Here is a 25,859-nt window from a genome sequence, read left to right on the forward strand (position 1 = left end):
CTTGTTGAAACATTCTAGTGCAAGTTTTAACTATCCATATATGTGTGCTCATAAACCCATTAGCTGTTACATGTTTCAATATACAATTGTCCTTCAGTATTTGCATGTAATCTATGCACATCCTCCTGTATACTTTAAATCATCTCTAGATTACTTATAATACCTAGTACAATGTAAATGCTACGCAAATAGTTGTTATGCTGTATTGTTTAGAGAATGACAAGAAGAAGAATTTTTTCCCCCAAATACTTTCAGCTCACAGTTGGTTAAACCCACCAATGCAGAGATGGGAGCCAACTGTACTATAAATATCCTTTATTTTAATTGCTACCTAGTACAAAGACATTATTTATTTATAACTTTACTAATATTTGAAATGTTCAGGCAATTTCCCGGTATTTGCCCTTGCAAACAATGCTGCCTCAGGGACCCGGGCCCATGTCCCCTTTTGCAGGTGTGTAACAATTTTCATAGATGCAGGATTGCTGGACAGCAGCATATAATTATCTCCAACTTCACCACACAGCACCGAATTTCTGTCCAAAATAGTTGTGTCAATTTATATCCCCATCAGCAGTGCCTGAGATTTCCCACTGCTTCATATCCTTGATGTCAGACTCCAAAATGTTTTGTCAATCTGCTGAGTGTGAGATGACACCTGTTTCCATTTGTATTTTCCTGACTACCAGTGAGGCTGCACATTATGTAATAGCTGTTCAGGTTTCCTCATCTCAGAATCACCTATTTATGTCTTTCACCTATATTTCTGTTGGGCTGATTGTCTTATTGACTTTTTAGGAAGATCCTTCCACAGTCTGGATATAGTCTTATCTGCAAATATCTTGCAAACATCATCTCCCAATCTATGGATTGTCTCCTGGCTATATGGTTCCTTTTGTCACAGAGCAGCTCTAATTTAGTAAGATCTCTACCGTGGTCATGCTCTACTTTATTCAAGAAAGGCTTCTCCTCCCAAATTAACATTGAAAAGTTTAAGTTTTACATTTTACATATAAGTTGTTACTCACTTCAATGCCTTCTGCATGATGTAATTGGGAATCTAATTATACCTATTTTTTCATATGGAAAATCAATTGTGCCAACACCATTTATTGAACGGTCTATTCTTTGTCCATACACCATTTATTGAACAATTTATTCTTTCTCCACACACCATTTATTTTTTATTTTATTTTATTTTATTTTTTTTTGAGACGGAGTCTCGCTCTGTCGCCCAGGCTGGAGTGCAGTGGCGCAATCTCAGCTCACTGCAAGCTCCGCCTCCCGGGTTCACGCCATTCTCCTGCCTCAGCCTCTCCCAGTAGCTGGGACTACAGGCGCCCGCCACCACGCCCGGCTAATTTTTTTTTGTATTTTTAGTAGAGACGGGGTTTCACCGTGGTCTCGATCTCCTGACCTCGTGATCCGCCCGCCTCGGCCTCCCAAAGTGCTGGGATTACAAGCGTGAGCCACCGCGCCCGGCCCACACACCATTTATTGAACAGTCTATTCTCTCTCCACTTATTTGTAATGCAACCTCTGTTACATTCCAATTCCTGTATGTCAGTTTCTTCACTCCTTAAATGTTCTATCCATGTGCTATCAGCAGGCAGAATGACTTACTCTAGTGAATCTACATTTACCTTCTTCTTGACTTGAAGCTTCAGAGCTGTCTTCTTTTAAGTGTTCTAATATCTTAGAAGTCTTCAGAGAGGATTGTAAGTTATCTGCAGGAAGTATTCAATACTATTAACTTTTTAGGAAAATTAAAATAAAACTAATATAATTTATTTTTTTACCCAAGGAAAACAAATGGAGGGTGAGTGGTGAAGAAAACATGGCTACTAGTGAGAAAGCAAGATGACACAGCCCAAAGCACTAGACTGTGAGTGGGAATCATGATCAAGGGGCCAGCTGTTCCCTGAAGAGCGACTGACCTGGACAAGTCATTTCATATCTGTCAGCCCCAGTGTGCTCATGTGCAAAATGAGGAAATAAAGTAGAAAGGTGCTTCTTAAACATCTGTGGTGTGGTAAAGATTGTTTTCATTTTTTTAAATCTTCAGTTTGCTGTGGATCGTTACTTTTGTAAAATACAATAAAATAACGTGGCACTGTCAAATTGTTAATCTCTCAATGTCTGCTCTCAATTTCTGTTCTCGTGTTACAGAACAGTAACAAGCAATTTATGGACCAGCACTGGCCCATGCAACACATTTTGGATTACTTCCCCATTAAAAAACAGGCCAGCAGGGCTCCACAGTTCAACATCTTAACTCATTCAGGACTTTAGCATTGTTTTTTTTCAGCACTAGTTTACAGGATATGGAGTGACGCTCTCCGTACCAGAGAATAAAAAGATAAAGCTATCAATTAAAAAAAAAAAACTCAACAGTGTATGCAAATGAACTCTGACAACAGTATATTCACTAGTGAAACAACTCAAGATATGCATGAACGTTAGGCTGACAAGATTTCCCACAATCTCAAGTTCTGTACTTTCATAGTGTTTTAATTTTACAACATAAAAACAAAATCCACCAAACTCTTTAGCACTGCTCATGTAATTTAAATACTGCCACACCCTCAAGATGAGTTTATTACTTATATATGAACCCCTCACTTGGGTGAGTTTTCCTAAGCAGCCTGTTCATCTGAACTAAAAGTTTAACTTTGTGCTCAATTCAATGCCTTTTTGAAATTAAACTGATGCTATTAATACATGTTCAATAAAAAACACTTACATTTGGCTCAGGGGGAAAGCACTGATGGTTAAATCTACATAGCTCCAGAATGATCAGGATTCTCTTTAATAAATGCTGTTGCTATCATTCAGACATAAATTTAATCATGAAGTTGTACATTTTGTCTTGGTCAACTAATCTTAAAGAGTCACATTTTTAATTCTGATTGATAATTACGTTAGCATTTAACACACTTAATTAGAGAAACTTTAAAGGTTAGCTCGTATAACACTCAATCATACTATTCTTTCACCTCTTTTTCTCACACCTCAAATTGAGGAAATATGTGTTTTTCTTTCCCCTTTAAATACAGGAAAAAATGACTCTTGAGAGCAGAGGGAGTTTTAGAAAAGAAAAATGTTCCTTGCCATAGCTATGCCTGAAGTTCAGCAGAAATTCTGCTAAAGGACATGCCAATGTTACTGACAAAATATTTGTAAAAAGCAGGCTGAGGTAGATGTGTAGAAAATTAAACACAAGGCAGACAGTGGTGAAAGCTGAAACAAGAGGGCAAAACTCAACATACGGAACATAAGAAAAACTGGCAAAGCTTCACGGAAGAGGTGATGCTTCAGCTGGGCCTTAAAACAGGTGTGATTTTAGTGGGTTATGACAAAAGGATGATGTTTAAGTAAGCGTACAAATGAGCAAAGACACAGGGCAGGCAATGGCTGGGCGTGCTAGGAGACAGAGCACAGGGAGCAGAAGGAAGCTCCCGGAAGGTCACAGTGAGGCCTGAATTTTAGACCAAGCAGGAATTTAACACATTTATCCTTGTGATAATCCAGGGATAGATCAGAGTGGGAAACTAGAATCTGAGAAAAGATTGAGGGTTTAACTTTAATAGTCCATGCATGAAAGAAAGGCCTAACTGTAAACAAAGGGATGGTGATGAAGGGACAAAAAGGAAGACATCCTTTGTCTGGCATGGGTTGTCCTTTCCGTGATGAAAACAAAGAGGCAGAGTGAGAAGAACAGGGCTAACGTTTTCTGTCTGATCGGCTGGAAAGGTCAATTGGGAACAGGTGACAGGAGGAAGACAGACTAGATCAGACACCAGCACGCGACATTGTAAGGTCTCCAGCCTGTGAGGGAACAGTTCTTGCCCAGGAAATGAAGGACTGGCCATGCCCCAAAGACTAGAGAGACTCAGACCTCACCTTGAATCAGTCTGCTCTGTTATATTAGTTTTTATTCATGACTTTCTTTAAAACTGCAGTGTAAAACTCATTAAAAATGACAAATAATTGTATGTCACTATTCCTTAACCTTAAAGTGACAAACCTACACAAAATGACACAGTAAAGCAATAAAATCCAACAAAGAAAAAAGATCTCCACAGAGGGACAGAAGATGCTTACTGAGACTGTGTAGGGAGTCTGATGATATGGACTGAAAGAAGCTGTGTACTTTCTGACTCTGTAGAAAAGCTTGTGATGAACTTGAAAATAGCTGCCTGCATATAAAAAGAAAAGAGATTTGTTAATTTCAGGTAATGTTAATCCACAAGAAGCTCAGTTTCAATTATAAAGCAGACTTAAGTGGCAGTTTAATTCAGGTATGGAAAAATATTTTTCCTATAAAAAAGGGTATTATTTTTGAATGTATTTCCTATGGGAAGAAGTCAGTAACATTGAACAAAACTCATTTGCAAGAATCGACTAAATACGTTCATTTTTAATTTTGTATAATCTAATGGTAAGTTTTCAATACTGGCCCAAAAATGTATTATTTCAGCCTTTGCCCAAGTGGTCCAATAGCCACCCTTCTGTTCAGAAAAACAACTGCAATTTCTTTTCTCCACAGGTGTTCTTCTCCTTATTTGGCTGTACTTTTTTTTTTGAGACTGAATTTTGCTCTTATTGCCCAGGATGGAGTGCAATGGCGCGATCTCAGCTCACCGCAACCTCCGCCTCCTGGGTTCAAGCGATTCTCCTGCCTCAGCATCCCGAGTAGCTGGGATTACAGGCATGTGCCACCACCCCTGGCTAATTTTGTATTTTTAGTAGAGACGAGGTTTCACCATGTCGGTCAGGCTAGTCTCAAACTCCTGACCTCTGGTGATCTGCCCACCTCGGCCTCTCAAAGTGCTGGGATTACAGGCGTGAGCCACTGAGCCTGGCCTTTGGCTGTACTATTAAGGGACATTCCCACACTCTCAAAGTGGGAGGTTGGGAAGTTTGGGATGCTAAGAGTCCTGAAAAATATGGAACAGTCAATTATGTAGTTATCATATATTATACATATATTCTACAACCTAAGGCATGACTGATGATTCATGTTGAATGTGTATCATGCCATGAGTCAAAGTTATCTTTGAAACCCAGCTTTCCTCATATTTTATTAATGTAATTAAAAGACTCCAGCTGGAGGTCTTCCCGACAGTGGTACCTGTAAAAGGGCTCTTGGGCATACAATTAGAGTAGAATCTACCAGGAAGTTTACTTTAGATTTGAATACCAGTTCAATCACTTATAAGCTGAAGCACCCTAAACAAGCTAGTTAGCCTTTCAACTTCCAATTTCTCATGGTTACAAGAATCAAATAGTGCACACAGATAAACAGTCACCCTACCTACTACTTAGGTGCTCAACATACAAATCCCATTCTATTAGTTTTGAACACTTTTAGTGCTCATTTTAAATTTTAATTTCTCCCCCAAGGTTTTTGACCTATTATTCAGATTAATTATAAAATCATTAATATACCAACAGATGACCTTTATGAGCTAAAGTTGCCTTGTGTATCATGCAAAATTGCTTCTTGGTATTCTAATGTGAAAGTAAACATTCAATAGGAAGACATGGGTAAAATTAAGAGACGGAAGAACTGAGATCTGAATTCAGGAGCAAATCTAGATTTTCAGGTCTGAACATATTACCTAAGGCTGACATTAAAATCCAAAGGCAGTGGTGGAACCCACACCCAGTCATGTTAAAACCAACTGGTCAAAAGCACAGGCACACCTTCAGTTCAAGGCCTGAGTACCAAGGAACAGCCCAGATATAACTCCAAATACTATGTACACATCCACTACAGGAACACTGAGTATTATACATTTAAACCACAAATGAGATAAAGGCAGGGGACTGAAATCAGCATACAAACTAAAGTCAAGGCTCATTAATGAATGACCACAAGATGGCAATTATACCGATATTCAAAAATCAAAGTGACCATAAACTATTTGATAAATCAAATGAATAAGAAAAACAAGGTTACATTTTGACATGACAGAAATCATCCAACCCCAAATGCACATTTCAGGCCGTATTTTCATTTTCCTAACCTATAGCATATTTGAGACTAAATGCAGTGTGTCCTGTACCAACCAAGATCTATATCACTAATAAATATTTCCTATTTCTCAGTTTCCTTTCTTCCACCTCCTTTATAATTGCTACACTTCTCAGACACAAATGGTGACCTACTAATTTAAAACCCACAAACTGATAAGGAACTGTCCTGACATCCTATTAATGGTGTTGAGGCCACAGGCCAGCCATTTGGGAAAAGATACGAATTCCCACCATACTCCCTACATCAAAATAAATTACAAATGAATCCAAGATTTTTTTAAAAAGGAAGTATCAGAAGAAAATACATTTTTTGAAACATATTTCAGATACGTCTTCAAACATATCTTTGAAAAGGTCTTTCTAGGCATGACACAAAACCCTGAAACCAGAAGAGAAAAGATCAATAAATCTGAGTATATAAAAATTTAAAACACCTGTATGGTCATGACGTAATCACAAGCAGGGCTCTTTCCTTTACCTAACAAGTAACTCTTCCAATCAGTGACACCAATAAAGTGTGGAAAGGACTGAAAAGGCCATTCACAGGGAGGCGGCAAAGGCTACTCAAACACAGACTGAAATCAGACTGTCTTTCTTTCTGAGATAGGCAAAGAAGAGCAACTGAGAATGTTTTGAGTCTGCTCAGGTGGGAGATACAAGTATGAGGCCTCAGAAGATACGAGGTGCTGCTACCTTTTTAGAAATAGTTTGAAAATATTACATATTAAAAATACATGTAACTTTTGACCAATTCCATTATTTCTATAAATTGATCTTACATATAAATGTATCCATATGTGTTAAGAATATATACCTGGAGAGGATTGCTTGAGCCTAGGAGTTTGAGATAAGCCTGGGCAACAGAGCGACGTCCTGTCTCAAAAAAAAAAATTAATAAAAATAAAAAGTAAAAAATTAAATAATCATATACCTGGACATTGTAGTAGTTTAAAAATATTTAGAAATAACTAAAATGGATTAATTATGGTTCAGCTAAAAAGGTATATTATGTAGCAAGTAAACAAAGCAGCCATCTTTTTACACGTAATGATGTGTTACCACGTCCCAATATATTTAAAGAAAAAAGTGGCAGAAAAGTATTAATATGTATAAAATACTTCCATTTGGATAAAGGAAATATATATATACATATACACATAAATCTAAGGGCAGGTATGTGCACAGAAAATTTTGGAAAAGTTAGGCTACTTTAGCTGTCAGATTTGGAGAATGGGAAACCGGGGAATTTTCTCAGTACACACCTCTGCATTCTTCAAAATTAGCTTTAATAACATCTTTACAGTAAAAACACCTAAAACATACACAGACACAGACACGCACAAGAAGCCAAGTATGATCAAAGCTGAGGAGAATCCCAAAAGCTTTAACAAGGAGTCACGCACATACTTTTTTTTTTTTTTTTTTTTTTTTAAGAGACAGGGTCTTACTCTGTTGCCCAGGCTGGAGTTCAGTGGTGCAATCATAGCTCACTGCAGCCTCAAGCTCCCAGGCTCAAGCGATCCTCCCACCTCAGCCTCTGGAGTAGCTGGGACTACATACAGGTGTGCACCACCACACCCGGCTAATTTTCAAAATTTTTTTTGTAGAGATGGGGTTTCACTATGTTGCCCAGGCTGTTGGCCTCAAACGATCCTCCTGTCTTGGCCTCCCAAAGGGCTGTGACTACAGGCATGACCCACCGTGCCCAGCCACTTACTTTTTAATTGGGGTCCTAGCTGAGAGCCATTTTTTGAAAATGGCTCCTTCCAGAAATAGTTAATTTTTTCCTTCTGAAAATCTCAAACTTACAAATACAGTACAAATACTTTTTTCCTAAACCATAAATACCTGGTGTAATGGCTAACTCCTGGGAAGACATCAGTGAGTATTTCCTATGTTCTCCTACAATCACTATCAGATTAACACTGACCAATTTTTACCTTCTATTCCTCAGATCCCATTTAAGTTTTGCCAATTGACCCAAAATGTCCTTTTCACATCAAAGATGCCTGTTGTCATGGCAACTGGCATCTGTGGGGTGGTGGGAGAGGAGCAAGTCTTCATCTTCTGATCCTTCCAGACCAAGCTGGGGCCTGCCCAGAAGCCCCTTTCCTCCCCAGCTCAGAACTCTGAGCATCTCATCCACAGCTTGGGGGGCTCCTGCCCTGAGGCCATGTCTTCAGGGAAAGGGACCTGGGTAACCTTGCACAAACTGTCACACCCCAGATCTTGTCATACATGAAAATACTCTTCCCCTCCCAGATTTCTGCTTGTCTCCACCGGGAAGCAAACACTCATCCTCTTCTTTTCAGCCCCATCCATCCTGAGAATACTCACTGGTCCCAATTCCCTACTCAGGAGGGGGTGCGTAACAGTCAATGACACACACCTCTGCTCTCCCTCGGGAAGTCGGCTTTCCAAACTGGGCCACCTCAAGTTTAGAAGGCAGATGACAGGCTGTCTTACTTAAGCCCTCACCCTAAGCCATATAGGCTCTCTGGCACTGCTTTTATGTAATGTATTTATTAATAACTGCAAGTTTCCAGTAAAACAGCATGTTTCCTTAGCCATTATTCCTGAATTTATGTCCCTCCTACAGGGAAGCCCTCAGAGAGGTGAGTGTCACGACTGCCAAAACCATACGCTAACCTCCACCATCACCTCCAGATCCACTCACCCAGATGCCTCTGCTCTCATCCCAATGAGACTCTCGCTGCTTAATTACCCGATTACTCCCGTGGCACCTGTTTTCCAAGCACAGTTCATTCTACTCTATCAGACTCACCTGTTTTCACTTCCTAGTACAGCTTAGTTCTCGTAACTGTCCATCATTTGTTAAAAACTGAACTTTTTTTTCCCAAATTCCCTTGCCTCGTTGTCTTTCTTTCTGTCACATCCAAGAAAGCCCCATCCAGGACAAATACAACCACCTGCTTTCCTGACACTTGGACCTGAGCTGCCGGGAAACATTTAAAAAATAATTCACACAACAGGATAGACCAATACCACGATAATTTATTGATCTTCAATCTCAAATGGACTCCACACCTTGCCCGGCTCACTCGATTTCCTTCATCAGGTTGTTCTCCAGATCTCCACACAATGATTTTACATCCCCTCTACTCTCGAGCATGTGATCCCACACCCTCAATCTACCCATTCTTAAGAAAAACTCTTAGGGAAAATATAAGCTATTAATTGGGCAAAAATTCCCTCAACTTCCCATCATGAAACAAGTACATTTCCCTACAACCACACTCATCCCGCCGCCACAGAGTCCTTGTGCCGCCAATGACATGCCTTGCCTGTGTCTTCAATTTCTTCCTCTGTGAGCACATGAGAGGCTCCGGGAATTAATCCAAGATCATCTCATCTAAGCGCATCTTTCCCAACAAGCCCAACAACCTCATGAGGGCAAAACCTTGACCTCTGGCAGCACCATGCCTCTAAGAGTAACAGCCAGGAAGAGCAGGTGCTGGAAATCAGGGCTGCCCTTCACTTTCCCACCCACCAGCCCAGGCACTTGACAACTTTAAACAAATAAAACATCTCTCCAAAGTGGAGCTCTTGGACAAAGGCCTCTTTCAATAAGTATTTTATAAAGAATATAAGAGGCTTTATTCAATATCTGCGTATTTCAGAAGCAACTAAATTTTATGATACCAGAGAACTGAAGAGTACAATGATGAAACTAGTTTGGTATCTTTTACTGTGAGCCTAGACCTAAATAGCACAAGGATAACATGTCCATTTTAAGAAGTACGCCACAGAAAGGATCTCTATGATTCCCCCACCTGAAGACCCCATTTGGAGCGGCCCTTTGTCCTGTCTGTATGCTGCTGTGACAGGCGTCAGGTAAATCATTACCTTAGGATGGGCTCTAGGTCAGGATGTCGCCGTTCTTCCCTTTTCAGGGAACCCTGATTCAGGGCTCTTAAGATGGTCTTGTCAAAAGTCTCTGAAGACAGTTCCTTTGGAAGCTAGAAAAGAAAAACCACAATATCCAATGTTAAGTTTCCCACTTACTGGTAAGTATGTTACAAGTCAGATGCATAAAATGAAGATTAATGCCTCCTGCTCATTATTTTCCCAAAAGCAGTTTGTTTTCCAAATCTTCACAACATCTGACCCCATAATGAAGCAGCATAGACCTTTCCTACTGGGAAATGCACCATCTTCTGATTGAACCTCAGGGCTCCCCCAGGTGCAGGGAAACCCACAGCATTCAGCATGCTCTTGGGACAGGAGGACGCCTGCATGGACCTCACACTCTGGCTCCACATGCCACACTGAAATGACACCCATGCTAAGGTTCTCAAGTTAAGGTGAAGATTCTGTTCAGCATAGCTAGTACTATTTTTACCCTGGAATAGTATTCCAAGAAGTGTTATCTCTGCCTTTGCACTTAGCACTTGTGTGCCTGTTTTACGTTTTACTCTCAGGCAATGTCAGATCACCAGTGCTATGCAGCAAATAAAGAACTGAATATGAGAGATGGGTGAGAAGCCCTTAATATTACTTATTTATATAAAAACCATGCACCAGAGATGCCTCATGTGATTGAGGTGCCCTCAGAGCAATGTGCTAGAAACCACAAAAAAAATCAACACTTGGCCAAGAAAAATTTTAGATTTTAAACAAAATTTAACCAGTTTACTTTAAAAAAAACTCCTAGTAAATTAATTATTCATAAGCCAACTTTCCAAGTCTCGGAAAATTCAGTTTTAAATTTGACTTTTGTTAACTCATCTGTCCTATTACTGGCACTTTCACTAAAATTCAGAGTAGAACCATTAACAATATCTGAGAAGCCACAGGAATACAAAAATCTATACAAATTGTTGATATACATGTTGAGCTTTGAGAAGTACAAAGCAAATTTTCTTCTGAAAAGTAAGTATTTTGAGTCAATTCAGAAATTAGAAATTTAGCAAAGGTAGCATAAAGCACTCCTCATTGTGGGGACAGCAGATTGCAAGATCAAGATGCTCTGTCAGAATGAAGTCCCTTCTGGTCAGATGGAAGACTCTGTCAGCATTCTGTACACCCACTGTGGGAATCATGCCCTCTGACCACCAACAGGAAAAACAGGTCTGAATCTACCCTTTTTTTTTTTGAGATGGAGTCTTGCTCTGTCGCCCAGGCTGGAGTGCAGTGGCGTGATCTCGGCTCACTGCAAGCTCCGCCTCCCGGGTTCACACCATTCTCCTGCCTCAGCCTCCTGAGTAGCTGAGACTACAGGCGCCCGCCCCCTCGCCCGGCTAATTTTTTGTATTTTTAGTAGAGACAGGGTTTCACCATGTTAGCCAGGATGGTCTCAATCTCCTGACCTCGTGATCCGCCTGCCTTGGCCTCCCAAAGTGCTGGGATTACAGGCATGAGCCACTGCACCCGGCCTACCCATTTTCTTTTCTTTTTTTCTTTCTTTCTTTTTTAAAAGAGTTTTGCTCTGTCACCGAGGCTGGAGTGCAGTGGCATGATCTCAGCTCACTGCAACCTCCACCTTCTGGGTTCAAGTGATTCTCCTGCCTCGGCCTCCTGAGTACCTGGGATTACAGAGGCACACCACCACCCCTGGCTAATTTTTTTTGTAGTTTTAGTAGAGAATGGGGTTTCCATGTTGGTTAGGCTGGTCTCGAACTCCTGACCTCAGATGATCCACTGGCTGTGGCCTCCCAAAGTGCTGGGATTACAGGCGTGAGCTACCGCACCTGGCCTCCATTTTCCAAACAAAGAAATCACTCATTTCAATATTTGTATTTTGATATTAGCATTTAAATACAGACTTACAACACCAGGCATATATCCTACTACCCATTTTAAACACAATTTATACTGAATATCTGTACACAGCCAAAGAAAACCAGTGTCAGTGAAAAGTCTATTTCAACTACCAAATCACTGATGGTTGTACTGAACACTGAAGGCAACAGCATACAAATATTCACAGTTCAGTAACACTGTTCACGTTGCTGGGCAGAGTGCAGGTACGCAGTCATCAGTATGAGCAAACTGATTTATTTTCAAGTGGTTTTTATGTTCAATTTCCTGGGCCTATTTGCAGTCCTAAAGAAAGACTCATTTGCTAAATATGTATATGTGTATATATATATATATATATATATATATATATATATATATATACAGTTTTAAATCATGTCTTTTATATTCTAGCCATGTGTTTTGAATTTTCTCACCTTTCAATCCTAGTTCTACATACCCAGCCTCCCACCTCCAGAGCTCCAGCTCAGCCTCAGAACAAGTTTAGAGGAATGAAAGGTTTTTGTACCTAGCTATCACAAAAGTTGCTCTCTAAATATGCTGAGACCAATGGATGATCTAATGTTTGTAGCACCCCTTGTTCATTCAATCATTCAGCAAACTTTCAAACTCCTACCGTGCCCCAGGCACTGTTTTAGGAACCCTGGATACTGCAGTGAAGGAAGAAACAAAAACCCTGGCTGCACAGAGTAGACATTCTGATCATGAGAAATGACAGCTGTAATGGCTAAGAAGAAAAAAACAGGGGACCAGACATGGTGGCTCACACCTGTAATCCCAGCACATTTGGCCAAGGTGGGTGGATTGCTTGATCTCAGGAGTTCAAGATCAGCCTGGGCAACATGGCAAAACTCCATATCTATTAAAAGTACAAAAATTAGCCGGGTGTGGTGGTGCACGCCTGTAATCCCAGCTACTTGGAAAGCCGAGGCATGAGAACAGCTTGAACTGGGGAGGCGGAGGTTGCAGTGAGCCTCTCAAGATGGTGTTACTATACTTACACTCCAGCCTGGGATATGGAGCAAGACTGTCTCAAAAGAAAAGGAAAAAAAAAAACAAACAAAAAACCCCCCACAAAAACAGGTGAAGGGGGCCAGAATGCAAAGGACACACACAGGCTGCTATTTGTACAGGAAAAAAGGACTTGAAATATTGACCTCCAACTCACATTTCCACACTACAGCAAGCTAGAAGTACAGGTCAATGGGGTCTACAGAAGAAAAAGGGTGTTCATTTGGACATGTCGTCCACAGGACAGATTTTGCTCCTGAACTTTTTTTTTTTTTTTAAAGACAGAGTTTTGCTCTTGTTGCTCAGGCTGGAGTGCAATGGGACGATCTTGGCTCACTGCAACCTCCACTTTCTGGGTTCAAGTGATTCTCCTGCCTCAGCCTCCAGAGTAGCTGGGATTACAGGCGCTTGCCACCACGCCTGGCTAATTTTTTGTATTTTTAGTAGAGATGGGGTTTCACCATGTTGGTCAGGCTGGTCTTGAACTGCTGACCTCAGATGATCCACCTGCCTCAGCCTCCCAAAGCGCTGGGATTACACGCATGAGCCACCGAACCTGGCAGCTCCTGATCTTTTGCAGATGATGTTAAAAGGAAGGTAAAAGAGAAAAAAGGATAAGATAAACTTGGAAAAGTATCATACAATAGGCAGTATGTTTCCGGAAGTACACAATGCTGCAGATTATTTCATGTAATTGAGAGGCATTTATACTATTTGAGAAAAATATTATATCCAAATACTGGCTAAGCAGGGTATTCATTAATTGCTATGATTCTGAAGACTGAATTACTTATTTGGAGTTGTATTTGTTTTAAAGCACCTAAGCTTTTAGAAAAAGTGGGCGACTGAAGAAATGAAATCTGTCAAGGCACAAACAGCTGAAGCTTCCAGAGGGAAAGCCAGTAGAAGGCAGGCTCCATGTGGTAGGCACTAGGCCCCAGCTGCGTGGGGGTCAGGTGCGTGCTCTCTCAGAATGAGGGACAGGGAAGCAGGACCCCACACGCACACTGGCACCAAGTCATTCAGTCTGGACCCCCCTTTTCAAGGCTTTTCAGCCTCAGCTCTGTACTCCTGCAACTCACCCACAATTCTGTTGTGGGAAGGACAGCAGAAGGGAAATGAAAACAGGCTGCTCCTTAACCCAAATGAAGCCTGTTCGTGATCACCTGTCTAAATTTTGATAAACTTCTTCTATTGAGAGAAAAGTTAGAAATAATTAGAAGAGATTGTAAAAGTGTGTGGAGGTGGGGTGAGGCAGCCCTGCTTAGCCTCCTCCGTAATTAAAACGTCATCCAGGCACTCATTTTCTCCAATGGGGTGCGCTGCCCGGCAGATGGAGCCTGCCCTGGCCTGAGCCACTCTTCTCTGGCATCCTCACGACTGTTACCATGACTGAGCACAGCAGACAGAAGCTCACAGACCCATGCCATCTCTCTTGCCAAGGTGTCCAGAGCTGACATGTCACAGGCAGTAGCTTCTGGCATCTGGAAATGAGTAAAACTCATCCCCTAATCTTACCCAAGGCAGGTCACTAATGAGTGGGAGGAGGAGTCCTCAGCCCTTAACTGACAGAGCCTAATTTACAATAAACCACAGGAAGATGGAACTATTCAAGTCATCCCTGGGTGCTACTTCATTCACAGGGACAAGAAATCCAGCGGAATTCACACTTCGACAGTCTTCCTCAAAGAACCAGCATCTAATGTGCTATTCAAAGCTCTACAAGTTGATGAATAAAACAGTCTCTCATAGATTTAAGAATGATCTGAAAAGAACATACTTATGGTGACAAGCAGACCACCTAAAACTAGCACTAGCCTCATAATATAGTATATGTTTAATAACTACACTTGTAACCAAAACTTAGTAACTCAGTTGGGAATGTTTTGTTTCTGGACTTTCTGCTTTATCTCTCTACTAACAATAATTTAAAAATATTTGCTTACTGAGAAAGAATAATTTATCAACCATTTATACCTAGTCTCTCCTTTTGAAATTTATTTCTGCCTGTTCACTTTTCAATAAAATCAGATTAGTATAAAAGAAACAGGTGATGGTTTGAACAAAATGATCTAAGATACCTTTCACCTCTGGCAAGTCCGTAATAAGATGTTTCTATTATCTTCCTATTCCCAGGAGTTTGGAAATTCTATCATATGGGGGGTGAGGTGGGGAGGAGCTAGAACTCAAAGAAGGAAGAAATGGAGAAATATTTCAGGGAAGCGCACAGCTGAATAGTTGTGAAGTCTTGAGAACTCCCACCAAGCAGAAGCAAGCCTCATCTGGTTCTGCAGACACATTCTCTACTAAGAAGTCCCTTTGCAAGCAGCCACCAATGACGTACATCTCTGCAGGAAACTAGGAACAGGGTTCCTTTTTTTTTTTTCCAAATAGAGATAGGGTCTCACTAAGTTGCCCAGTCTGGTCTTGGAAATCCTGGCCTCAAACGATCCTCCCACCTCGGCCTCCCAAAGTGCTGGGATCACAGGTGCACGCCACCGCACCCGGTCTCCATTTTTTTTTAATGTAGAAATCCCTTCATCATTTCCTTATGTTGGTAATGTCAGGCAAGAAAACATGTTTAGAGTAACTGACGTTTTCCACAGCTAATGTTCATTTAGAGTTCTGAGCCCACCTTTATCTGTATGTTTTAATTTTCCTGGTGTTTTTTTGACATTGAGGTTTCTGGATTCTGTATATTATATAAAAATCATTTTAACAACAAAATCTATATTTTACCTTCAGTAGAAATTCCTGTAGTTCTTGGTGGGTTTTTGTTACTGTTGTGACTGAAAGATCAGACCAATTTACCTGATTTAAAAAAAACACACATATTATATGGTTATTCCTTAGGCAGGAACCGGCTAGAAAAAAGCCATGTGCAAAAACAAAGGGCTTTAAATTTTACTAAGATTAACAATTAGAAATATAAAGTTAATCTGGCATTGTCATAATTTCAAAATTAGTAAAATTAACTGCACATTGACATATGCTACTCAAAAACGTTCTAATAACTCTTTTCAAAATGGCACTTTTTAAAACCTATCTGAAAATGTGATTATGTTTAGTAATTTTTCAGAAAGGGGAGATATGTTATTTTCTATGAACTTATAGAACTCTAAAATGACACTTTTGACAGTACAAATCTTTGCCGCTCAAAAGATAAAAATTCTATCTCCTGAAACTTATTAAGTATACACCCTTAAGAGAAGTAACTAGAGTTTACTGCCTTCTTTGGTAGTACCATTTCATATTTTTATGGAATTTATGGTTAGAAGAGATTTCATCTTTATCTCAATCTTTAAAATCCTATTAAGATGCTAGGGCCAGGTATGATTACTTCCATTTTGAGATGCAGACACTTAAGTTCAAACAAGTTAGGTTACTGAGGTATGACCCTAAGTAGGTGCAAGAGTCAGAACTGACATCTCTTGTGCTACCCCACACCCACTACCTCCTCAATGCTTTCCATGTGGACTCAACTGTGGCCCCCTAATAATTTCTACCCTATAATTATTTGAGCTAAATAAATATTTGCACTATGCTACTATCTAGGCCTTATCAACTTATAAGTAATCAGATACTTAAAAAATAGATAAAATTTTATCTACAAGTCTAAAATTAGTATCTTTATTAACTGGCACATTTACATTACTGGCACATTACATTTCTTAAGTGATTTTTAAGTATTCAAATGTTTGCGGGGCAGCTACTTGCGTTGGGCACTGTTCTGACTCTTGTGTCAGGGATGCAGAAATGGACAAGACAGTTAAGTCTCCGCTGACTGAGTTCACAGGCTAATGCAGGAGACAGATAAAAGCCAAGTGAATACATAAGAATTTCCATCAGTGATCAGTGCTTTGAAGAAAACGCATAGGGCATGGTACAAGAACGGGGAGATGCACATGAGCTGGGGTGTCAAGAAGGATCTCTGAGGAGGGAGCTTTAGAGCCAGAAGGTGGCCTGTCCTCGGTCTGGGGAAATGGCGGAAGAGCATTTCAGGCAAGAGGACAGTGAAGCATTTAGGAAGGCAAGCCATGAGCTCCAGCAGCAAAAGGGGCCAGGCTGACTGAGCGTGGAGAGTAAAGAGCGAGATGCATGCCACGGTAAGGCACCAGGAGATAAGGGCTGAAATCTTGCAAACTGAGGATCTTTCTCCCTTAAAGCAAAGCTGGAGTTCTGAAATTCATTCAACGAGCAAGTCAGACATGGTGGGATGGCTGAGGATGAAGATTCCTGCTCTCCATGAGAATATCTACTGGAAAGATCTGTGAAAGGTACAAGGGCAGCAGAGTACCATGGATGAAGGAGAAAACATTCTAGTGGAGGGTCAGAAATAACTCCATGAGAGAGGGACAGCCAAAATTTTGCAAGCAATGCCTCTGGAGAGGAACTGAAGTGAGGACGCACAAAAATGTGGCATGGTTCCACCTGGCTTCAGGGTGCATGCCATCCAACCTGAGGAGAAAGGGCATAGCTCAAGCAGGGAGAAGTAAGGAAGATGTGGACAAGGAATTCCCGATATAGCTGACGGGCAAGAATAAGACATGGAAAGTCTTCGCCTGGGAGCACAGAATCAGAGCTGGGCTCTATAGCTAATCCCAGCTGTGGAAAGGACAGGCAACAAAACCAATCATGGGTAAGAAGACAGGGCAATGCAGTGGGAATAAAAGCGTCACAGAGAACAAAGAGGAGGAGGAAAATGACAGGGAAATCAATGCCAGGAAAGACAATGCCTGTGATCTTGACTTACAATGGCATTTTTAAAGATATATCTTACATCTTAATTGCGTCCCTAAATCTAAGGCTCTTACTTCTTTTTAATAAAATAGCCAGGGTTATTTTAATGTGATGTAACTTCAAAAACAACTTGGCAAACCATGCAGTAGTATATGAGAAAAAACAGTACATTCTCTTAATTAAAAACAAATATATAGACCTTTTCCCTTAAATTAGCAAACCTGCCACAAGTTTTCCCAAAGATCATTGAGCGCAGCACATGGGGTATCTTTTGTGGGGAAAATGGCTTACTTTGAAAGTGTACTCCCAGTATTTGTCAGCTCTTTTTCTCTGGACTCCTTTCAACATTATCTTCTCAATGTGTACAGCTGAAAGAAAAAAACACACGCTGACTTGTGCTACAAAGACTATAGACACATTTCACTTACCTAAAGTAACCCTAAAAGTTGACAAGTGCTTAACAATTAAGCTACTCACTTTCATCTTTATGACTGGTCTTAAATCACGAAATTAAAAAAAAAAAGACAAAAAAACTAGAAGTATAGCAATGTGCCATCCACCTATGAAAGAAATTTTTTTCTATACCCATACGACATGCTGAGTGTTTAAGTAATTTCGAACACTCTGCTAACACCAAAGATTTTAAGGATAAAAATAAAAAGTACCTGCAATTAAGATATTTTTCCAAATGATAATCTTCCAACTTGTTATTCAGATTTCCACAAATACGGCATTTTACTATCAACTAAATATGGTTCTTCAATTATTAATACATAGTAGATATAAACTAGAAAATACCTAGTTTTATATTTAATTTTTTTTTAAGAAACTACTCAAAAGTAATATACCAAGCTGATAAAAATTTCTAATTGGGAATTTAAAAATTATTTTTCTCAAATGTAACCCTCAATGTCATATAATGGTAAATATAAACTAACATTATAATAAAGGTTCATAGTGGCAAAATTTTTTCACATTACAGATATAAAATAGTAAACACAAATGATATTAAACTTTAAAACACTCTGAATTGAACTAGATAATCAGTTTATTCATGAAGTAAGCAAATGTATAAATCCCCCAACTATCCATTTTACAACACCTTTAATAAAAGTACCACCTTAGGAAATATATCAATTTCAAAAGAGCCAATCTACTAAGTGTACTCTACTCTAAGGACTTAAAGACACTGCTGTTCAGGGTATAAACAGAAGAAACCACACTTTCAGGATAATGAGGGAGGTAATACCAGGCTGATAATGAATATGCTAAAGGCTGCAGACGTTAGGAAAGTAACTCAACAGAATGGGGGGGTACACTGTTGGATTCAGGAGAGCAGGAGATGGAGGAAAAAAGGGGCATTCATTTATTTCGCCTTAGAGGAAGAAGTTAAAATAGACAAAGTGGAATACACAAAGTGACAAAAGCATAGAGGAGGAGTAAGACTGTTAAAAGACCATGGAAGGTGGGCAGTGAGAAGGCATGAAGCATAAGATACAGAAATACACAGGGGAAAAGACATTTATAATAAACAAAGGATATAACATTACCAGTATTTTGTGTCAACTTCCCAAATATAGTGTTTGGTGGCCTGCTAGTGGGCCAGTTTCCCCTTTGTGGGCCAGAAATGTTGAGGATGGAAACAACGGAAAATCTCAAAAAGCCAGGCAAAAGCCTGTAACTCCTTAGAACTGTGCAATAGGATAAGAGCCAAAGTGGTGATGGGAGGGGATGCTGTTCCCAAAAGCTGTTATATTAAGTTAAAGGATGACGCCATTCAACAAAAATCTTCTGAACTAATCTTATATTCAGAAATAAAGCAACTCTACTTCTGCAAATCATTGGGCTCAAGGGTCGGGGATCTTGGGTTTTGTTTGGTCAGAACCCAGTTTCACTTAGCAGAAAAAGCCACTATGACATTACAGGATATGGGAACACAGCTTCAGCAATGATTTCAAGTTCTGTCTGGTGTTGGCTACCAGAATCGAGGTAAGAGAAGACAAGAGTATGTGATGAGGAGTGGCCATAGTGAAAGTGCCCCCAGCCTTCATAAATTAAAACTAAAAAGCATGTATTACACTTTTTAAGAAGTAGGAATACAAGAAAAATCATCTACAGTACCACCTTTACAGTTAATTGTCAGCATTTTGATATAATCTCTATGTTCTTCTAAAATATTTTTATTAAAAAAGGGACTTCATTGTAAAACTAACTCCACTTTAGGTTATTCATATGTTCAATGAGCTTAGCTGAAGTAGTCTAATTAAAGTAGCTTAGTTGGGAAGATAGGAGTACTGTGATAGTCTTGAATAGAAGTGGTCATTTATGTAAACACTTATGTTCAACATTAAACATTCAGACCTATTTTTCCTCTGTGAGGAAAAATGTATTACACAAAAAGGATTATTACTGGTAAAAAAAGGAGACATAATGACATAAATTCAAAATTGTTATAACTGAGTGTGAAGCTTATCATATATCCTTGGCTCTTTTAAAGCCCAGATGGCAGTCTACATTTTCCATTTCAGTTTCTCTCCCAGCACAGGTTAATGGCTCCGCAAATGCAAAGAGGAAAGAATAATTTGAATTCATTCCTGTTCAGATGGCAATGTCCTTCCATCCTTCATTCTAGCCCTCTTAAAAACTGCATTATTGCAGGAAGAATGGATTTATAAGTAACTTATTTACTCTTAACAAAGAACTTGTATAAAATTCATTTTTTCAGTAGACACTGAGCTCAATTCTGCAAATAAAGCACTATACTGAATACTCTGGGGGTCTCTGCCCCCCAGAAGCATGCAACCAGGTTTAAGATTCAGCCAAGACAACGGACTACAGAGCAGAATGACTGCATGCGTGCCAGGACAAGCAGGGCTATGACACAGGAGACACCTAGCGTGCAGATGGCAGCACTAGGAGGACTGGGTCTTGAGTGAAGCCTAGGACCAGTAGGACTTCTCCACTTCAAAAAGGAGAGTAAAAAGTTTAGAGTTAATCAGCATAAAGAGCACCCTGTAATCTTTCGATGTATTAATGCTTTAGGTTTACAAAAAACAGAGCATACCTTCTCGCTGAGCTCTGTGAGGTGCCACGGTAAGTCCGTCCTGAGGTATTGGAGCTTGCTCTATTAAGCTGCTCTCGTTATTTTGCATGTAATCACCATGGGCAGAGTTGTTCTAGATGAGAAAGAGGGAGATATGTTAACTTACACCATGGACTAAGAGTAATAATCACAGATTTAGGTCTTCTCGTTTTACTAACAACCATTTTAGTGGCAATTTTTAGAGATCCAATAGGTGACTGCACACTATGGGCACAAAGGCACAGTGTCAGAGCCACAAGCAGAAGACGAGCACTCTATTAATTATCAACTGTCCTAGCTTTCTTGGGACACAGGAAATTGCTTAATAATACACAGAGTTGCCAATGATGTCAATTCTGAACCCGAATCAAAGGAACACATAACAAATGGTGCCCTTTACACTAATCCTCCATAGGGAATGGCACGTGTACTTTTTACAAGAATCGCTACACCATTTTTATTCATTGTTTGGTTTTAGTAACAGTCCAAAAAGATGCTTTATTAGGAAAAAGTCTTATGAAAAGTATCATCAATACATACCAAGGATTTCTAAACAAGAATACGTATGGACAGGGAGTTTACCACTAAGGTTCAGTCATCTAACAGCAACTGGGTGCTCTAAACCTAACTGAGTTTGCTCAGCCAATCACTAGTGAACTGGAGTAACTTTGACTCCTAGATCCGATGCTTGGAGTAATAAAGGTGATGCCAAACTCACACGGCTCGCCAGAAATCAAGCACTGTCACGTACAAACTGTTACAACATCATATTGATTAAGTAAATAAATAAATAGCCTTATGACAGTTTTTTATTACAACTCACACATTATTCCCTCCCTTTATGTGCAGAATCTCAAACACTACTCACATCAAAATCAACTTGGTTTTAAGAATCAATTATGATTTTACAAATCTGCAGTAAACATACATTAATATTTTTTCTGTAAAAAAATTAGGCAAATAGAAGACCCTAAGCTCCCCACAAATCTCTATTTAAAAATATTTCATTCTGCTGTCTAATCACGCATCCCAATCCAACAGTAAGTATGAATTGCTCTATTTATGAGAACAGAGCACATTATATACTTTTGGGAGCTAAACTTCTGCCTTCTAGTCTGTCTTCCTTTATTTAGAAACCCAAGGAAACAAAGACTATCTACCTAGAACCATTTAATAAGGAGAGTACAGACCTCTTAAGTCAACATCCAACTTCTGAAACACTTGGCCTGATAGCCTTTACCAATTTTCAATGTGACTGGTTTTTTTAAAAATGCAGATATGAATTATTTTAATAACAAAACCAAGCATATCCTAACCCAGACCATATATTTTATTACAAAATGTAAAACCACATTTACCCACGAGAGATTCTGCTTCTCAAAAGTTTTAATATTGCTGTAAATACTTTAAAAAACAAAGAAAATAAAGTGCTATATAATCCTCTCAAACAGTTGTGTTAACTGGAAGAAGCTTGGGTGAATAGGTTAACCAATTCTTTCTTTTTTTTTTTTGAGACAAGGTCTGTCTCTGTTGCCCAGGCTGAAGTACACTGGCATGATTATAGCTCACTGCAGCCTCAAATTCCCGGCTTCAAGTGATCCTCTCAGCAACCCAAAGTGCTGGGATTACAGGTGTGAGTCATTGTACCTGGCCAGTCAACCATTTCCTAAAGCAAAATATTTCTCTACATTGCTCATATGTAGTTCACAAATTTAAAGCAATATTTTCAAATGTAAACTAATGCAAAATATGAAAAAAATGTTTTCATTAGTGAGATGCACAATAAGATACCACTTTATACCCATTAGGATGACTATTATTACAAAAGACAAAGTGTTGGCAAGGACGTGAAGAAAATGGAACACTTACACATTGATGGTGGAAACGAAAATAGTATAGCTACTGTTGAAGACAGTCAGATAGTTCCTCAAAATATTAAACACAGAATTATTTTATGATCCAGCAATTCCACGTCTAAGATATACCCAAAAGAACTGAAAGCAGAAATGCAAACATAATCTGTGCATCAGTGTTCATAGCAGTTATTCACAATAGCCACAAGGTGGAAACTCAAAATCCATCAATAGATGAACAGATAAACAAAATATGGTGTACACATACAATGACCTATGATTCAGCCTTAAAAAGGAATGCAATTCTGATACATAATAGGATTTGGATGAATCCTGAAGAGAATATGCTAGGTGAAATAAGCCAGACACAAAAGAACAAATACAGCATGATTCCACTTATATGAGATACCTAGAATAGTCAAGTTCATAAAGAAAGTGGAATAGCAGCTAGGTGTGGTAGCTCACGTCTGTAATCCCAGCACTTTGGGAGGCCAAGGTGGGAGGATCACATAAGGCAAGTAGTTCAAGACCAGACTGGGCAAATTGCAAGATCCTATCTCTACAAAAGAATTTTTTTATTAGCCAGAAGTGGTGGTACGTGCCTGTAGTCCTAGTTACCTGGGAGGCTGAGATGGGAGGACTGCTTGGGCCCAGGGGTTCGAGGCTGCAGTGACCCATGATCGCACCACTGCAATTCAGCCTGGGCAACAGGGCAAGACCCTATCTCTAAAGCAAACAAAAAAAGTAGAATAGTAGTTACCAGGTACTGGAGGGAATAGGGTGTTATTTTTTTAATGGGTATAGAATTTCTGTTTGGGATGACAGAACGTTTGGAGACAGTGGTGATGACTCATGACAATGGGAATGTACTTAATGCTACTGAACTGTACACTAAAAAGGAGATAAAATGAGAATTTTATGCTATGTATTTTATATCACAATAAAAACTAAAAATGGAAATGATCACACTGCCTCCACAAACATTAAATTGAAGCAACTGTATGAAAGTTTGCTTCACAAAATCACATTTTTGAAGTCTGAAGTTAACTTTATGAACCCAATTTAACCAAGAAGTAGCCTCCTGTTTAATAACCTAGGGAGAAAAACGAAGTTTGAGTTTCTATCCAAAGTTCTAAGTTCATCAACCCATGAAATATCTACTAATTAAATGTTTATTTTCTCCTCCAAGTCTCAGCATGTATCAATGCTACAAAATCATGTAGACTAAGTTTAGAAGCTATTACTAAACTCACTCATGTAACGCTGCATGAGCTGGAGATGAGAATCGGCAGCCCCAATGGTGGGTGGCTGCTCGGCGATGCTGTCTGCCCTGCACTCCCTGTTTACTTTCCTTAGGGGGAAGGGTAGCATAAAATCTGAGAACTCCTTCTTTAATGGAATCGCATAAAGAGGAATGGCACCCACTATATCTGTTAAGTTCAGATTCCCATGAAAATGAAAAACAGATGAAATGCCAGAATCAGCATTTTACAAAGACTAGTTGGAGGAAAGTGTCAGGACCAGGAGAAAAGTGGAGACTTTTTCTCTGCTCGTATCAAGTAAGCAGGGTTTAAAGATTCTAAGCCTGCAAAAATATGCACAAGCATACAAAGAACTCTAGCAGGAGTGCATTCTCCTTTCTTAACTCGCCTGAGGCAGAGCTTCTTCTGTCCTATCGCTTGCCTCAAGAGGTACTGGTTAGCACAAACCTACATGGCATGTGGTTCAGGTGGTCTAGACGGTTTTGCCACAGATCACACGTAGACCCATCACAATTACATACTTGAGATTGCTTAACTGTGGGGACCTTGTGAAACAGTCAAGTAGCTGGACATCCTAAAAAACTCTTCTCTGAAAACATACCATTAGAACAAAGGTCATATTTGCCTTTTGTTGGTGTTAACCAAGGTCAAACTACAGATGGAGTTTTAGTTCGTCTAACAATATTCTACATGGTTCTTGTAGTCCCTCGATATAGACTATAAATTTAAAAATCCAAGATATTCCAAATATAATAACAAAGCAGTAAGAGTTTTTTATTTTTTAAAACCAAATTCACTAACTTCTTCTGAAGTTTTCCCAATTGTCAAATGAGACTTGGAAAATTAACAGCAGTATATAGTAACATTCTATTAAGCTTCCGTGGCAGATTAAAGGTAGCTAAAAATTATTTAATACTCCTCCCACTGAAAAGTGGAAAAAATTCCCCACCCAGTGGATCTAGGCTGGCTTTATAATGTGCTGGTGGTGATGCTCTTCTAAAGTTAGGTCCTGGGAAGCCTCAGCCCTGGGCCTCCTGGACACTTGGGCTTGGAGTCCTGAGTCACCACATGAGACACGCACTTCTCCTGGCAGCCGCACTTGATGGACCACATGGAGAGAGGAGAGGGGTCTAGAGATGCCATCTGGGACCCAGCTGTGTCCCAGACACCCTAGAACAGAGACAACCTCTTCACTATAGTTATCTGTCTAAATCCCTCACCCACAAAACTGTCAGAGATGGTAATAAAATGGTCATTGTTTTACGCCACTAAGTTTGGGGGTAATTTTGTTCTTTAAATAGCCAGATTCATAGGTCTCCTCCTTCAGTACCAGCATCTGTGCTTCCTTTGCCAACATGCTCTCACTACAGAAGGAAAACATCTTTTAATCCTAGAACTAGGAAGATGATCCAGAAATTGCTATATGCCTGGGCCAGCAGCCCCCACATCTTTAAATCCCCACACCACGGTGTTTTGGGTGAGGTGAATGCATGCAGGAGTGCACAAGGATCTAGAGAAGTGCACATCTCCTCCCCAGCCCACATCTGACTCTGCCTTCGCCATCGCAGCCTCACCCCACGAGAGATGAGGGAGGGAGGCCAAGGGGTCCTCAGAAAGGATGTGAGCCTGGGCTCAGAAGCTGGAAGGAACTTCCATGCCTTCTAGCACCTGCAGCAGAGCCACTGCTTCACCCCCAGTGCAAAAACATTCTTGGAACCTTGTAGAAACACAAGCTTATAGAACATAAGAAGGATCTACAGCAGTAACTGATTTACTATATAGTGCTGCCAAACACTGCATTAGGATTTGTGTTTCATGCCACTAGTTATTATAGAATGGGCAATTTCCCCAAACTAATAAAACTACTCAACACTCAATGCCACAACCTCTTTGTATGAGGGATGACCTCTTTCTCAAGCAAATACTCCCAATACTCCCAAACATTACAGCATTTGGTTCACATGTGACCATGCCATCTCTCTAGGACCACCAGTGAATTTCAATCATTTGATACCCAAGACAAAAATCAACTGTACTATGGGAAACATCCCAATTTAGACATTTCTAACAAGAAACATAACAATTCCC

The 25,859-nt window shown here is 39.8% G+C and overlaps 1 protein-coding gene across 4 annotated transcripts in view; it reads right to left on the minus strand.

The window, feature by feature from the left end:
* ZCCHC2 (zinc finger CCHC-type containing 2) overlaps positions 1-25,859 on the minus strand; it is a 61,688-nt gene that overhangs the window by 18,811 nt on the left and 17,018 nt on the right. For 2 of the 4 annotated variants that reach the window (XM_055297198.2, XM_063637812.1), the window contains exons 2-7: positions 20,639-20,750; positions 17,866-17,942; positions 15,574-15,645; positions 9,910-10,022; positions 4,105-4,199; positions 1,644-1,727 (exon numbers count right to left, since the gene is read on the minus strand). In XM_055297198.2, coding sequence (XP_055153173.2) covers positions 1,644-1,727; positions 4,105-4,199; positions 9,910-10,022; positions 15,574-15,645; positions 17,866-17,942; positions 20,639-20,750 — 553 coding nt within the window. The remainder of the gene's footprint in view (positions 1-1,643; positions 1,728-4,104; positions 4,200-9,909; positions 10,023-15,573; positions 15,646-17,865; positions 17,943-20,638; positions 20,751-25,859) is intronic. The other 2 variants (XM_063637886.1, XM_063637841.1) reach the window with 1 other exon arrangement.

The sequence above is a fragment of the Symphalangus syndactylus genome, chromosome 1 (genome assembly GCF_028878055.3).
Source record: "Symphalangus syndactylus isolate Jambi chromosome 1, NHGRI_mSymSyn1-v2.1_pri, whole genome shotgun sequence".
Lineage (NCBI taxonomy): Eukaryota > Metazoa > Chordata > Mammalia > Primates > Hylobatidae > Symphalangus > Symphalangus syndactylus.